General features: G+C 43.7%; 1 protein-coding gene across 7 annotated transcripts in view; it reads right to left on the bottom strand.

The window, feature by feature from the left end:
• Positions 1–2,461: 2,461 nt before the first annotated feature.
• The window catches only part of PHACTR1 (phosphatase and actin regulator 1), a 298,999-nt gene continuing 285,462 nt past the window's right edge, over positions 2,462–15,998 (bottom strand). For all 7 annotated transcript variants that reach the window (XM_054285281.1, XM_054285283.1, XM_054285280.1 and 4 more), the window contains 3 exons: positions 10,996–11,136; positions 7,657–7,733; positions 2,462–5,555 (listed from right to left, as the gene is read on the bottom strand). In XM_054285281.1, the coding sequence (XP_054141256.1) occupies positions 5,540–5,555; positions 7,657–7,733; positions 10,996–11,136 (234 nt within the window). In that variant the 3' untranslated portion in view covers positions 2,462–5,539. The remainder of the gene's footprint in view (positions 5,556–7,656; positions 7,734–10,995; positions 11,137–15,998) is intronic.

Here is a 15,998-nt window from a genome sequence, read left to right as displayed (position 1 = left end):
CCAGCTGCCAGTTACAGTGAGGATGCTGAGTGTCACTCATCTCCTCAGGGTCAGAATGTTTGCACCATCAGTTCCAAACACTGAAGAGCCTCAGCAGAGCTGTCACCCTTGCAGGGGGCCAGTGAGCCTGTTTGAAGGTATGTACTTACTCTTGTGAAAGCTTTTCCTCTTTTCACTACACAGGGGCTTTGACTTGTCACCCACTGAAGCTACTCAGGGAAGAGGGGTAGCAAAAAATAGGAATACATGATATGGATGTGCAGGAATCTGCTGAACAGCAGCAGCATTTACTGATGCTGCACATTGACTCTGGCAGCTGGCCCGGGCAGGGCACAGCCTGCACCAGAGCATTGTGGTGACAGATGGCGTTTGGTTGTGGGGTTTTTGGATGCCTGTGCATGTCTACTGCAGACTGTTGGATTTGCTCTTCACTGGGGGGGTGCCAGGTACCCCTTCAGCAGCTGAGGTACCACTTGTCCTTCTTTGCTGAGCTGCACCAGCCCAGCCACGGTGCTTGGGGCTCATCTGATCTGTCCCATCCATCCACTCTGGGAAGCCTCCCTTTCCTGCTTTGCTCCCATGGAGGTGTGGGAGAGCCTGGCTGGTATCCTTGAGTGCCTCTGTGTGTTACATTGTCAGTCACTGGGAGAGAGGGTGATAAAATACACAGGCACCAGAAAGCTTTTTTTAAATGAATTTTTTTAAGAAACTGCATACATCAGAGACAAACAATAATTTAAATACCATGCAGTTTCAGTATGTACAAAAACTAGGACATAGAGATCCAGTTTAATTTTTTCTAGTTATTTACATCATTTTCATACAGCCATAATCTGTTAAATTACAATACTGGAAGATCACGATTGACAGCCACCACACTCACTCCTATACAAAGACAATCTATATACATACACTTGGATATAAACTGGAAAATGCAACTGGTGCAGGAGTAACTGGGACACACAGGAACACAGGGTATGTGCCCGTCACCTCCTCTTTGTTTACAGAAGTTGTTCCAAGCTCAAGCAGACTGAACACCTGGGAAAAATAATTTGTCCTCCCTTCTTTCCTGATTTTTTTATTAGCCTAGTCATCTCCCATGGCTATTTATACAAAGTTATTTTATTTGCAGGCACGTTAGGGAGCCCCCATTCATGTATAGCTATGGGTTTCCACCTTGCCCATCTATTTTTATGAGTGCAAGCTTCACTAGGCATGTTGGAAGTGCTCCCCCCTCTCTTGGTTTATAGTGTTTGCATTGCACAGGTGGTGCTGTAGAAATAAGGAAGGGTGAATTTGGTGAGTAGATGCAGTGACTGACAGACTTCAGTGGTTACACATGGATTAGGATGAGATTTATTTGTGTAATGACCTCACTAAATGGTTTCAGTTAACATAACTAAAAGTCTATTATGTTCTTTTCCCTGCCTCTTCCTTCTCTTCTGATAATGCCCAGTGTGTTCACTAGGAATTGCCTAGACCCAAATGTTGGCCTGAGCCCCTTCCCAGCAAACCTGCAGCCTGAAACTTCTTCAGCCTGTGAGTACCCACCCAGTGGGGTGTAGGGTGGGCAAAAGCCACAATGCCCACATTCCCTCTGAGTCAGAATGGTGTCACCAGGTCCCTGCAACCCTCTGCTGGTGAAGGTGTGCCACTGTTGGGCTTCCTCACCATCACTTTTCCCAAACAACCAAAACTTTTTTGTCCAGATGTTTTGGAACTGCTTTTTTAATCTCCACCACCTCCCCAGCTACCCCTTAGTCCCCATTTCTACTTCATTATTCAGCAGGCTGCTGAATACAGCAGATGTCAAAATACTTGCACACTTTAAATACTCAGAATTTGGTAGATATAACAAAAATGCCGCTATTCCCTGATTATTACCTCTGGAGATGGATTACCTTTGAAATAGTCATTTTTATTCTGTGTTGACTTTTCTAGTCTCTAAACCTGGTGTAATTTCTTTATTACCACTATTAATCTCCTTCCAATCAGAACGGGGATGACTCTTAGCAGTCTTAGCAGGAATGCCATCATTGTGTCCTACACATAATCCAGGTCAAAGGAGAGAAATCATGACTGTTTTTGTTTGTTTTTTTCCCTTTACTGCCAACAGAATCACAGCTCCTTTGCCATGATGGAGATAGCTTTCACAGATCACAAAACAATTCTCAAGAAACCAGATTTATAAAAAAAGGGACCAGTAGTTCCCCAGTCTGTGTGCAACTTCCTAGGGATGCCAGAGGTGGGTGTGCACACCAAGGATGCAGTGCTGTGTTCAGGCCCTGAAAGGAACATTCCTGTTGTGGAATGCCTTGGCAAAGGTTAACTTTGCAAACTACCCAGACCCACTGAAGCTGAAAGCAGATGAAGTGTCAGTTTGGTGATACTGCAGTGCCAAACACCTTGTATGGCTTCTTTTTCCTCCCCTTCACCTTTTCAGGAATAAGCTCTGTTTCTGTCTGGGGAGAAATATGGCAATTCTTCCACTTCTCTCTGGTGTCTGCTCAGCTAGGAGTTAAGTAAAAAAACCCAAAAGAAATAAGAAAAAAAAAAAAAGAGCATGGCTGCATGGAGCTGCCCTGGGGACAGCACAAAATCATGGGGCAAGGCTGTGTGTGGCAACTTGCTGAGTGGTCAGCAGGGACCTGCCATGGGCTCACTGGGATGAAGATGCTGGGGAATGTTTGGCCATCACCCAGGACTTGGCTGTTATGTGTCTCAGACAAGGGTTTATTTTGAATGTCAGACTGGCAGTGTGGGCACTGCTTGGGGCTGTGCCCGTGAGGGACACTGGCATTACCCAGAGTGATCATTCCCCTGGGGACTCCAGCACTAACAATGGACAGACAGCAGCAGCCTGTGACTTCCACCTCCGTCATCTTAATTTGGTTAATAAAAATGAAACAAACCCTCACCTTTCCCTCCCACTAGCCTACCAAGTCCTGTGATTCCTGTCACCACTGCTCCTTAAACAGTGTCCCTTCCATTTCACAGTGACCCTCTACACTAGAGATGCCAGGGCAGGTGTGAGATCCATGCTGGGAACACAAGGATTTGTTGTTCTTCAGAACAGCTCTGTTCCAGAGCTCTTTGCTAATGCAGTGCAGTCTGTGCAGTTAAAAGCATAAAGACTTTCCTTCCTTGTTTTAAAGCTCTGAAGCAGTTTTGTAACTTGTGTGCATATGTGTGTGAATGAATTTATGAACACAAACTGAGGTTTTCACGACAATAACCCCAAAGCAGTGTGTTCCTGGCTGGTAGTGCTCTGCCTCTGCTGCACTGAGCTGATAACACTGCACACTGAAGGCTTTCACTACTGATGAACTTTTATCTAAAGCAAGTGTGAGCTGGTGATACAGGGATCCCGGTGCACGTCCTCAGGAATCATCACCCAGTCTGGGAAGCACCAGAAACCACCTGGTTTTTACCTTCCTTTGATGTTCCATCCTACAACAGCCAATCCTCATTTAATAACTAATAATCCACAGCATTGCAAGGATGGCTGTGGATGAGAATGAAAAGCTTTTGCTTCTCTCTGCTGGAGGGCCAATCTGCAAGGTGCTGAGTGCCGCCACCAAGAGCAGATGGAGGGTGTCACCCTCACTGCCAGGGTTGTTGGGGCAGGCTGGTGCTAGAGCCACTCCTTGGGCTCTGGGCAGGTCCTTTGGCCATACTCCTGCATCCAAAGGAGTGAGGTGAGGCCTGAGAAGAGGCAGGAGTGTTGGCACTACACTGCACTGCACTTGAGCATTAAATGCTCAAGGGTGAGAGGCATCTCAGCCTGCAATCAGTGAAGGGTGATGTTAGCATGGAACAGGGGGAGCTGGACAGGGAGTACAGAAGAGAGGATAGATACATGGAAGACAGTGAGAAAGGAAAAATTAGTAAAAGAATAACAGAAATAACTATTCTGTAGTAAAAAACTTTGGCCTCTCGGTTCAAACTGTCAAAGGAAAATAGCTATTGTGGAAGAAAAGGTGTCCTGGAATAATAATCTGGAACTTCTTACAGTCATGTTGCTACAGTGCTTTCAGCCACTGTCCCAAAACATGGTATGTATCCTGTAAGAGTTTGAAAGGAATCCTGACAATGTCTGCCCCAGTTTGCTGGCATTATACTAGTTAAGGACTTAATTCTGGAAGGTGATGGTCTAAGTTCAGAAAAGCACTTAATTGTGTTCAGGTTCAATTAAGCCTCTTAGACACATTCCTGAAAGCAGTGAGGCTGTGTGTGCTTCCTCACTGTAGAGCACACGCTTAAGTTGGCAAGTAAGCCAGGCTCAGAGTGACCAGCTCTCTGAGCTCTGCTTGGTCAGTTTGTGTGTTAAACCACTATAATAAAAATAAATTAAAATCAAAGTTAGAACCAATAAATTCAGAACACCTCTGAATTGCTGTCCTTATGCCTCAGCTGTGGGTACCAGTGACAAGTCCCACCATCCATAAGAATGCCCCAGACTCCTTTTGTCAGGACAGGTAATACACCTTGTCATGCTTTGCTCAGTGTGAGCTTAGGATCAGTTCTTGAGACACCTGATAGAGAGACAATAGATATCCTCCATGGAACCTCCTGCCCCTCCTGTTGTGTGTCCCTCTGCAGAGCCGGAGGGCAATCCCAGCCTTTCCTGCTGCTGGGGGCATGCTGGCTCTCACACAGTCACAAGGTTTGGGTGTAAGACAAACTACAAGCAGAGCAGATGCCATGCAGTGACCATGAAGAAATGGGCTTTTGCTTGCTGGTTCTCAGTGTTCTTGTCACTTACTGCTAATGGGCTCACAACCAGGTTTAGAAAATTATGCTTGAAAGAGATGGAAAACAAACAGTTGCTAGAAGTGAAGCAGCCTTCAGTAGGGAGTCCTGTTCTTCAGAGGATTTTTCTGTTTGGAAGATGAATAATGTCTACTGACTGGCTGAAAACTTCTCCAGGGAAAGAAATGCCTTTCTATCTCAGATGATATTCACAGATGGGCTGGCCCATGGAGAGTTTCGTTCCTTCACTGTCCTCATAAGGTGCTCTCAGCCGGAAAGGAGTGTTTGGTGTAAGTGCTTTAGTGCCATAGGGGCTCATCTTTTGGAGACTTCACCCAGGCCAAGTGATTCCCTGAACATGTCTCAGGGCTCTCTAGGCTTGATGACAGAGGCTTGTCAGGATGAGGGGTGCCTGAAGACAACAATGGTTGCACCACCAGCTGGGCTTGAACACATATGTCAAATCCACATGCCGGGAAAGTCCTATACATAGATGCCAAGTCTTGGCACGATTTCCCACCAGGGGTATTTTCTGTTACTGAAGCTTGAACCAGCAGGTCTGATGATGCTGCAGTACTCATCACATGTAAATACAATTCTCCTTTTTTTTTAATATTTATTTTTCTACCTTTTTTTTTTTTTTTTTTTTTTTTTTTTTTTTTTTTTTTTAGAAAGGCAGTTCGGAAGATTTACATTGTACCTAACAGGGAAGTGAATAATACCAGCACTTATGGTTCCTTTTAGTTATGTTTTGAAGATGGCATAGTAGTCAGGTAGAATTGATCTGCTACGGTCTATGAAACCTAAAACCCAAGGGGGAAAAAAAAGAGAAACAGTAAGATAATATCCTCACATGTATATTGCACATAAAAAAAAGTAGGAGAACTAATTGCTGCAGTGACACCATTAGGCAGTTCAATTCCTGCAGCATTGACATCAGCCATGCTAGCAAGAGGACCTAAAACACACACTTCCTTGGCCCTTGCCAGACTCACAGTTCATAGGTGTGAGCTGTTGGCACCAAAATCTACCAGAGACATTCACACACTTCAGGTCCATCCTGAGTGGGCAATAGCAGATCAGCTCGCCCTCTTCCAGGCCATACAAGGCCTGACTCCACAAAAATTGTCTGGTTTAGACAAACCTTATGCTATTCTGCCAGAAAGATTTACATGCAGTTTAATCATGATTATTCCATAATGTTGGACGCTAAAGAGAAAAATGGAGCTAAAATGGCCACCCTTCCTGCAAGGTACCTTCTGTCAGAAGGCCTTGGTTTGTCAGATCTGCAAATACACATTTTTTAAGCTTTGATTTTTCACTCTATTATGAATTAATTAATGTGTCCCACTAGTAAAGTGACACTCACATTCTTTGCTCTTGCCACTGCTTAATGACATGAAGAGCTCATTATCTTGCTAATGACTTTATAATGGTGATTTATCTAAGTTTATTTAAGGGAAATACTCTCTTTTGTTTAAGCATGCTTCCTTCAAGTGCGTTTTCCCAAAGCCACTTGTTGAACCAGTAAGTCCTGCTGTTCTTCAGGCAAAGCCTTATTCCAGGGTCTGTTATGTGAGCTGTGGCTCTCTGCCTGGCTCAGAATTACTGAGTCCAAGCTGCTCAGGGGTTTTCAGATACAAACTTTAAAGGGTCACTGCTTACTCCAACACTGGAAGAGAAGGAAAATACTGTGCAGAAACCTGTGAAAGCCAAGAGCCGGAGAGACTTCTGGAAAATTAAACCAGTCTGTATGTTGTGGGATGCTAAAGGCTTCATGGAATTCAAAGGAGCTCTCAATGGAGCTTGACTACTTGTAGCAACATCCTCTTTAAAACAGCCTTTCTACATTTGTCACCTTGCCTGGGGGAGCCAAATGTCCCTTAAAGGCTCAGTCACTGGGGTCAACAGATCTAGGTCAACTGTACATCCTAAGGCTTCTCCCAGACCTTGTGGCTCAGGAGCAGCTGCCTTGTCTCTAGCAGCACTCCCTTACTACAAACCCCAGTGCAACCAGCCTAGCACATGTTAGGATGGAGAAGGGAGATCGTTTCTTCAAGGTAATATATGCATAATACATGTGGTGAATTTTAATATAATTATTAATTTATACACATAAAAATCTTCTAATACAAAATTAATTTTGCCTTAAGCTTTTCTGTATTTTTCCTAAAAGTACCACCTGCATTTTTCATGAGCAGTGAACTGATGAACACATCAATATAAGGGCAGCTCCAGTTTCACACAAGATCTCACTGTCACTTGTCTTCAGTACCCAACACTTGTCTTTAAAGTCTAAAGTGTTGATTTGCAAAGATCTGACTTCAGCCCTAGCCCGTCAGAGAGGGAAGTGGCTGGTTTGGGGTCATGGATAATTTGTTCAGTCTCTACTTTTAAAACTAAAAAGAAGCCCGAAGTGTAAATAACAGTGCCTCTCTTACAGTGTGGATCTTGCCATGCCCCACTGCATCAATGGCCAGGTGTGGAGGACAAGACTGAGAGATCTGTGGGTGGGATCTGTGTGGTGTGAACAGCTGCACACACACAACAGGGCTCAGTGTGTGCTCATTCAGACTTTGCTACATGCTCTACAAGGGTTCCCTGTCCTCCTTCTGACAACAACTCTTTTTTAAAATTTTTCATCTCAGAAGAACAGATATGCAGCATGATGATTTAAAAAAACCCAGGTTATACTTCATTAAATGGCACGTGCCTGTATAACTCCACATAATGGGGCAGCACGTGTTTGCCTGTGTGAGTTGTTTTTACAGTCTGTAATTCTAAATGTTGTCTAGACCTCATGGTGTGTTCAGTGCATGTTGGAGAAACAGCTGCTGCCTTTGATTTTCTTTTGAAAACAACAGTGTTCATTTATAGTCTTAAAAAATTAATCTCTCAGCTTACCTTGTTAGATGCCTACTTAATTCATGAACTTCCATTTCAGAGCTTTTAAATTCATTAAGCTCTTTTCGAATGGCTGCCTGCAAAGGACAAAGAAACTCATAAATGTATAAATGAGAGAGATCAAAATAAGGTCACTTTGTTCTCAAAACAGTATATTAAAAGTAAAGCAGAGAGATAACATTATTAGAGAGACAAAGACAAACATAAAGACTTCAAAATGTGAAAAGGAACAGAGATAAGCATGTTCTAAATCACATAAAGGGAAGAGAGAAATGCTTTGGTGGAATGGCTCAATTTGAAAACATATCACAGACAATGCAGGTACAGAACCCAATTCTGGCTTATTATGTGAACATTAACATGTACAAAATCCAAATTAGCACAAGCATGAGAAGAAAAATGTGCACTACAGTTTGTGAAACACTGTGATCTGTTCCAGACTGGACTGTGACTAGACCAGGCCCAGATCCTGTAAGACTTGTGTTTGAGATGTCTTCTGCCTTTATTGGTCCTGAATTTCCTCAGGTGATGTTACTTAAAGCGACTGATTTCACTTGGGAAGGAAAGAGGCTCCCTGCCCTTTACTCTGCCTTGGGCTGTGCCCCTCTGCCCTGCTCCTCTCTTCTGACCCAGCTGTGCTGTTCATTGAAGTGATTTGACAAGTTAAGCCAGCAGAAAACCTGCCATGGCGTGGTGGTATTCAGCCTCTGTGGCTTCTCTGTGAGGGCAAAGAAAACCAGGGGCACTGGCAGGAAAAGAAATACTGAAAAATAAAAAACCAGAGGGGGTGACTTGGAGGGACTCAGCTGATGGTAGAGATGGTGCTCAGCAGAAATGGCTCAAGTCCCAAGCTCAGAGTCAAGACCTCTGACAGCTCTGTGCTATTTGTTGTTCACGAGTGGTTTCACAGTCAGCATTTGGAGGGGATGGACAAGGGGTCTGCTGTGGCCAAATGCTCCATGGTCTGAGGTGTGTGCACTGCCTTTCTGTGTGATGCTGAAAACATTAGGACAGAGGTGGAAAGGGGGTACTCCAGTAGGTGGTACTCACGTCTGTCAGGAATTTTTCTCAGTGAAGGAAATCTAAACCAGGATGAGTAGCACAAGCCCAAAACAGGACTTTTGCAACAGCCACTGCTGCAGTCAGCAGGTACTTTGCTTTGACAAACCCTAAGTGATGGATTTTGCAAGTGTTTCTGTACAGAAAAGGCCCTTCCTGCTCCTTCTCCACAGCTTTGATTTCTTATTTCCCTTAGAAGTGCCTGTCAGGTGCTGCCTATCCATCAGGACAGAGTGATGGCTGTGCAGCAGCTCCTGGGCTGCCTTCAGCAGAGCAATCTGCTACTGAAGTGACTGTGAAGGAGGCCACAGGGGTGGCTGACTCCCACAGGGACTGAGATCTGTTCCCCCCTCCATCCCTCATCTGTTGGAGAGATGCAAAAATGCCCTTTTCCTTCCCCTAAGAGTCAGACCTGCTAAAGACAAACTCTGACTGAAGGCAGTTCCCTCCACCCAGCACACAGAGCAGGATTTACTGGCAAACAGAAAAACCCATTCCTAAAATCTGTTTTTGCAGTAAATCTAGTCTGTGCTGACCAATGAAGACAGCTACTGAATCTCAGCATCCTATCTAGGATGATGCAGCTTTGTTTCAATTTGTCTGGCTATTTTTTCCAACAGTGGGAATAGTGTTGAGGAAAAGCAGGTCACCTGTATGACAGAAATCAAAATACTGCCCACAAAACCCAAAAAACCCCAAACTATCTGCTTCCTTATGCCATAAAAGGCAGTAATATTAGAATGACACATCTCTTCTTCTGATGGTGCTTTGCTGAGAAAGGTTAATTTGAAGGGCTTAACCCTTTTCTCTGACTACTGAACTTGCACATGCATTATAAAAAAAGAAAAAGTGACAAATAGTCTGACTTAATACTAAATTCTTTACTAGGTTACATTTAATAACGGTATTTAATGCTTGTTCTTTTCAGAGACATAGGATGAGAGATCAAATCTCCATGCCCAGCTGAAGTTTTTCCATGCCTTTCAAACCACACAGGGATCTCTCAAAGGCTGTAGAACCAGTTGGGAGATTTATTCCCTCCCTCATCCAATAATCAAGAGAATAAAGTTAAGTCAGTTGACTAATATCTTGTCAAACATGGTGAGGTAAATGAAAAAAATATAGACCAGTACACTATGGTCTATGGACAGTCCTGAGGAAGTTTTTATTTTTTTTTCAGATCATGTTTATGCTACATTAACTTAACCAAAGCTAAACTGAAAAAATCCCTCTATCAAGGAGGAGAACAATGTCAAAAAACTGTACAAATCCTTTGGTTGAATTATACAAGTATAACAGGCTGTCCTTAGTGAATAAAACCAAGAGGACCAAAAATGCACCATAAATGTGTGGCTGGAAACTCTGCTAAAGCTCTAAACGTTGGACATCATGCTCTCCATTGCTGAATGAGTGAGTTCCATGGCAAAGTCAAGGCTTGAATTCACTTATCTGAGTCTTTGAATTAAAAGGGCATCATAGAGTGACTATAAGATTAATGAGTGAATCACTGAGCCTCATAGTCCTAGCTTCTCATAATGTCCATAAAATCTTTTAAATATTTTTCCTGAGGTCCCATTAAGACCCTCAGAATGTGACTGATATAATTTGCCAGCAACTTAATAGGTATTAATGCCATCAATATCAACACCAGAGACATTATTTAGTGGAAGTTCCACCAGTGCTCAGAGGCAGTTCCATCAATACCAAAGTATTCCTTTTTTTTTCATCTGCATGTCTTCTGTGATTTCAGTTCAGTCTTAAAATACTCTGTGGCAGAAATCCTGAGCAAATATCCCAGTTCTAACACACTAGAGAGAAGTGACTCTGGCTTTGGAGGGATGGAGGTACCTTTGCCAAATTGACCTGCTGGCATTTTCACACCCAACCCTGTCCGGTCTTGGCACAGCCATGCTGGCACACACTCCTGTCTCACTGCTCTGCTAAGTCTTGCCAGAGCTCTCAGCTGGCAGCATAATGTGATAAGACCAAAACCAACAAACAACAGGGCTGTCATCAAGACCTTTCCTCAAGGGGCTTGGGATTCCTTCCCTCCTGGTTTCCATGCATATAGAAACCTTCCTGACAAAGATTTATGCAACAAACAAACAAAGAAACAAAATAACTGCGTGAATGGGAAAAAACCACAGGTGTGTTGGAAAGGGATGCCAGGTAGATGTTTATTCCTTGACAGCCATGGGGCCGGTGGGACCCAAGGGATGCTGTTTGCCATGGCATGCTCTGGCTGTTTAGGTCATGGCTCTCCCAGAGTTGCCCCCTTACTTTGTCGGCGGCTGTGAGTCGTGTCCAGGGTTTGTCTGCCCTCCTGTCGTAGTCCTGCGCGTCTGCCACCTCCACGTAGTCACTGAAGCGGATGAGGATCTTCCTCTCACGTAGCTCTTCTACTGTGGGCCTTTGACTCAGCTGCAGGTTTGAGGAAGGAGTGGAAAAAGACATCAGGACTTTGCTTTTTCCCTGCAGAGTGCTGCTTGGGGATTTTACTGCAACCGCTCTTACTGTAATAAGAGGGTTTGGACATTCCCAGTGCTTTGTTTTTATCTGCCTTTCAGAGAATTTCTGCCTGGGAAATGCCCTTTGTTATAACACCTTGAATATCATCCCACCTTCTGCCAGAGCAGCCCACTGTTCTTTGGGGAGCCGCTGTGGCTGGAGACCACAATTCCCAGCTGACGTTGATCACCCTTAGCAGAAATGAGATGTAAGGCAAGAAAGACTCCTAGTGCACTGGTGTCCCAGGAAGAGACAAAGATGACAACACAACTCTAAAGTGACCTGCACAGGCTGTGCACTTTCAGCCTTCTGCTGCTGTTGTCTGTATTTTTGTACTGCCTAGGAAGAGTCAGGCCAAGGCACGGAGTGGCTCCTGCCCTGAATTACATGCAAAAGGTGAAAACCAACTTTCTTTACCATTCTGATGTTCTGCAGTCCCTACCTCCAGAAAAGGCAGGCAGGATGATTAGTGCTTATTGAACTTTTAACTATATCTATTGACATTTGTGGTTTGTATCACGCCGTATTTGATTATTAAAATTTTATGTTGCATACTACAAGCCAAAAGAAATGGCAGTGGTGGATTGTATCATGTCAGGAAAGCATCTTCATTGTTTCAAGTATTTCTTTCAAATTCCACAGTAGAATAGGCAGCCACAGTGAAAAACTCCTCTTAAATTAGTGTCCTGATAGCACACGTGTCACACAGCCAGTTACATGGGCAGGGACAGCAGCTGGCTTTCAGGGATCAATTCTCCTTGGATGCACAGCATGCTGGTGAATGTCAAAAGCAATTACACAATCGTTTCTGAAGGGGATACATGAATGTGTGCATGGGGCTGTAGATGAGCTGAAAAGTTTCACTGTTAGAGTAGAACATTTGTAACCAGGATACATCAGGAAAAAAAATATCCTGATAACAATTTCCTACAGTGCATCATGCTCTTCCCACTCACTAAAAATAGATGTGTTTGAAATACTTTACCCTTGTGAAGGGTGAAGGGTCTAAATATTTAATAAAAGGCTTGAGATTCTATTCTGCAACATTATTTATGCCTCTGAATCCACCTTTCTTCCAAATTAAGTATCTCAGTTCCCTGCATTTCATCTTCCAGGGAGAATTAAGATTTAAAACAGCCAGGTTACTAAGTGAAGGGTGAAAAATCCCTCCTTTCTTCAGCACTTGGGTGGAGCTCCACTACCCTATTCAGCATCTGGCTGTAAGCCTGTGTGCTTGTTCTTGGCACAGTTGGTTTTCTTCCTCTTCTCTGTTTAGAAAAGACGATTGTGATGGGAGGCAGCAGTGGGGCTGCTCTCCTTACACCAGCATCCCTGAGCATGCACACACAAATTGGGCTCAAACACCTCATGTGGAGAGTCTGCAGAGCTGCACTAATGTCCTGCCTGTGAGATGCTCAGGAGGAAGGGAATGAGGATGGAAAAAAGATGCACTGACTCTTGTGTCAGTGCTCCTGCTGTGAAAGAGTGCTGAAATCCATGGCTGGTATCACATAGTTCATGTGTAGCCATAAATCTACATATATTTCCATATATAAATACATGCACACAAAATATATTCAGTACATTAAACCAAAGTGCCAATCTGATCATGCTAAGTGTAACGAGAGAGACAACCATGCTAAGTAATTTTCTAAAAGCCATTAATTAAGGCTACATTATTGGAATGGTTAACAACTTTCTCTGTCTTCTTCCCATAGCATTGCAGAGGTTTCTTGTGACCTTCTAGGTGTGAGAGTCTTGCAGTATGTTTGGGCTGCCCAGAGCTCCCTTAACTCTTGAATAGCTGGGGAACCAGCTTTGCAGCACTGACTGCAAGCAGCCCCACTGCAGGTGTCAGTTCAATGTGTGTCCATGCCGAGGGCAGAGCTCATCTGAGCTCTCACCTTGCAGTTTATTTTTGTGACCTGTAAGCTTTGGTCTCTTGGGTCTAAACTGCTTAATGCTGCAAAGTCCTTATCAAAGAGCACCTGAGAACAAGCTCTTCTAACAGGCAGAAAGAATAGGGCACATTCAGAAATTACAGGACAAGGACATGGCCAAGGGCACCATGCAATTGTCTGCACAAGGTGTGGTGCTCCAAGCAGGGAGAGGGGTTCTTACTGACCCTTTTTAATTTGCTTCAGTTAATGGCAAAGGGTTGTATGGGCATTACTGTGTCTGGACTTTTTCCGTGTGCAATACCTGGGCATTTACATTTCTATTTATCTATTTGTGAAGGTCTGGGAGCTGAGGGAGCATAATTCTATGGTGAGTGACATATGAGTGTGAACCAGGGTAAAATTCCCTTTCAAAATAAATGGATTTGTATTAATGGAAGAACAGTAAATGAGGACAGGACCTCTCATGCCTGGTCAAATTTTCTTCTGTATATTCTGGAGCACTAGTACATACAAATGGGCATTTTCCAGGCTTTGATACTAAGGCAATTTGAAAAGGAAGGTTTAACACTCCCCCTTTGTCTGTGGCATGTGAAATGAAGCAAACCCAAGCACTCCCACCAGGTAAAGTGGAGGGGGACTTACTGTTGCCAGTCTGGTCTTGGGATTTAGTCAAATGCAAAATGATGAGTTTGCCCTCACTTCAGTCACATGCTTATCTTAGCATGCCATCATTGCCTGCTCTGTTTCCTCATTAAAATGTCACAGTTGTTATTTAAAGAAGAAAACAAACTGAAAAATTACAAATTACAAACCCTAACAAGCAGCACCCCTCCCCCTCCTTTGCTCCCCACCTTTTGCAGTAAAGACTTAGGAGCAGGATGTGATGAAAATGCCCTGAAGACTTTTCCTTCTGACTATAAATGCAGTTTATCCAAATTAGCCACTAACCTTTTCTTCCTCTCTGACCTTTCTGCTCCCTGCTGCCTTTCTCTCACCTCTCTCTGATGAGTCCCATCTCTCTCAAGAGTTCATTATTTTCAACAGCCTTTGCTGATGCAAGCCAGTGAAGGTCAGTTAAAGAAAAGCTTGAACATCTTCAAGCAGGGGAGACATTTCCCAGAGAGGCACCAGTGAACAGAGCATTTAAATTGAACTGGGGCAAGAATTTAACAGGAGCAAAGATTTCAGATTATGGCACGGAATTTAAGAAACAGCCACACCTCTTCAATTTGACAGTCAGTATTACAGCTCTGAGAGATTTCCTTTTGGAGCTAGACCTCTGAGAAAAATAAGCTATTGGCAGTGGGGGGATAGGAAGCAGTAAACAGCTCTGGGAATTGAGAAGCATGGTGCCATTTAAGAGAAGAGAAGGTAGGAAAAAAAAGAGTTCTATTCCACCTTGCAAGTGACTTTTAAGATGTTCTGTTAACCCAGTCTACGATTCTCTCTCTGTAATGGAAGTCCTGTTAATTGCCTTGGTCCTTGGCCAAGTTTGTCATGGTTCAGAGAGGATACGCTCTTGGTAGTAATTCACGGGGGCCCAGATCTCCCTGTGGACGTGACCCATCTGCAACACTTCCAGAGGGCTTCTGCACATTAATATTCTTTGAATGGGCTGGAGGTCAAGACCAGTGCTCAGAGAAAAAACCTTCCTAATCCACATGTGCCTCCACTCCAATGACGCAAGCCCGCGTGCCCAAAGGCACTCGGTGGGCCCGAGGGGCAGGGAGAGAGGACGGGGGGCTGGACATCCCAGGTGACAGGCAAACATGGCAGGGACACGAGCTGCTGAGAAACTTAGCCAACAGCATGTCCTTCACTTTGTTATTTGAATGGTAGCTATTCCTCACCCCAGTTATTGTGGAACTAGATGAGTTGGAGAGGATGGAAAATGCTAAAGGGGGCAGCTCGCTATAGGTCACCTGATTTCTTTATAATGTTATTTTTTTTTAGAAATTGCCTGTCCAAATGATGAATTCAACTGGATATTTATTGCTGACTTTAATAAGGGATTTAGACCTAGCAAGGTAATCTTACTTATTACAGCATGTCATGTTACAACTTATCATCATAACACTGTAACAAAATGTCAGTGCTGACGGAGTTTTAAGAATAGCTTTTTTATGGATGGAGTGGGTTCTTCCCTTGGAACTGGAATGTTGCCACCAAAAAACCTGGGGACAGTAGCAGTTTCTGCAGTGCAAGGTCAAAAGTCTCATCAGTGGCTTCTACAGAACCCACTTCCCTTCTTAAATCCCAACTACACACGTTTCCAAAAGAGGCAACATGGCAGAGTTTCCTCATGCTGAATTTACCCTGCGGGCATGTGTGTGCTTGAAAATTCAGTGCAAACAGAAAGGGCTGCTGGGCAACACACTTGCTGTGCTCAATTAAACTTCTGCTTGATCTGGGGTTTAAAATCCTTTGGTAGCAAGACTTCAGTACAAACCGACAGAAGGAGCTTGCCACTCTGCTGTAAACACAACGACACATCTGGGACAGGGTCATGAAAGAAACAGCTGGGGAATAACAACTATTTTTGCAGGATTCACTCAGTGGTTGGCATTTCTAGTTGTTATCTAAAACACTTGCACACTTTATTCCCTTCTTTTCTCTGGTGATTTCTGAGCTTTTGTGATGATATATTTGGTAGGTGAGAACAAAATCTGTTGTCAGATCAGCCCTGCAGTTCTTTCATTAAAATTACATGTGTCACTAGAACAATTTACAACGGTTTAAAAAGGTGGTCCAAAGCAAACAATGTTAAGTTGTGTTGCTATCAACCTCAGAAATGTGGGGGAGAAAAATCTTTACTAGAGAGGAAGCCAAAAAAAAGACTAAAAGGTTTGTGACCAGGAACAGGGGTAGTAAAGA

This window comes from Melozone crissalis, unplaced genomic scaffold, assembly GCF_028551555.1.
Source record: "Melozone crissalis strain CALT ecotype California unplaced genomic scaffold, PUWL_Pcris_2 ptg000042l_1, whole genome shotgun sequence".
In the NCBI taxonomy this organism is placed as follows: domain Eukaryota; kingdom Metazoa; phylum Chordata; class Aves; order Passeriformes; family Passerellidae; genus Melozone; species Melozone crissalis.
The sequence above is the reverse complement of the archived record's forward strand: the minus strand, read 5'-3'. Positions and strand labels throughout refer to the sequence as shown.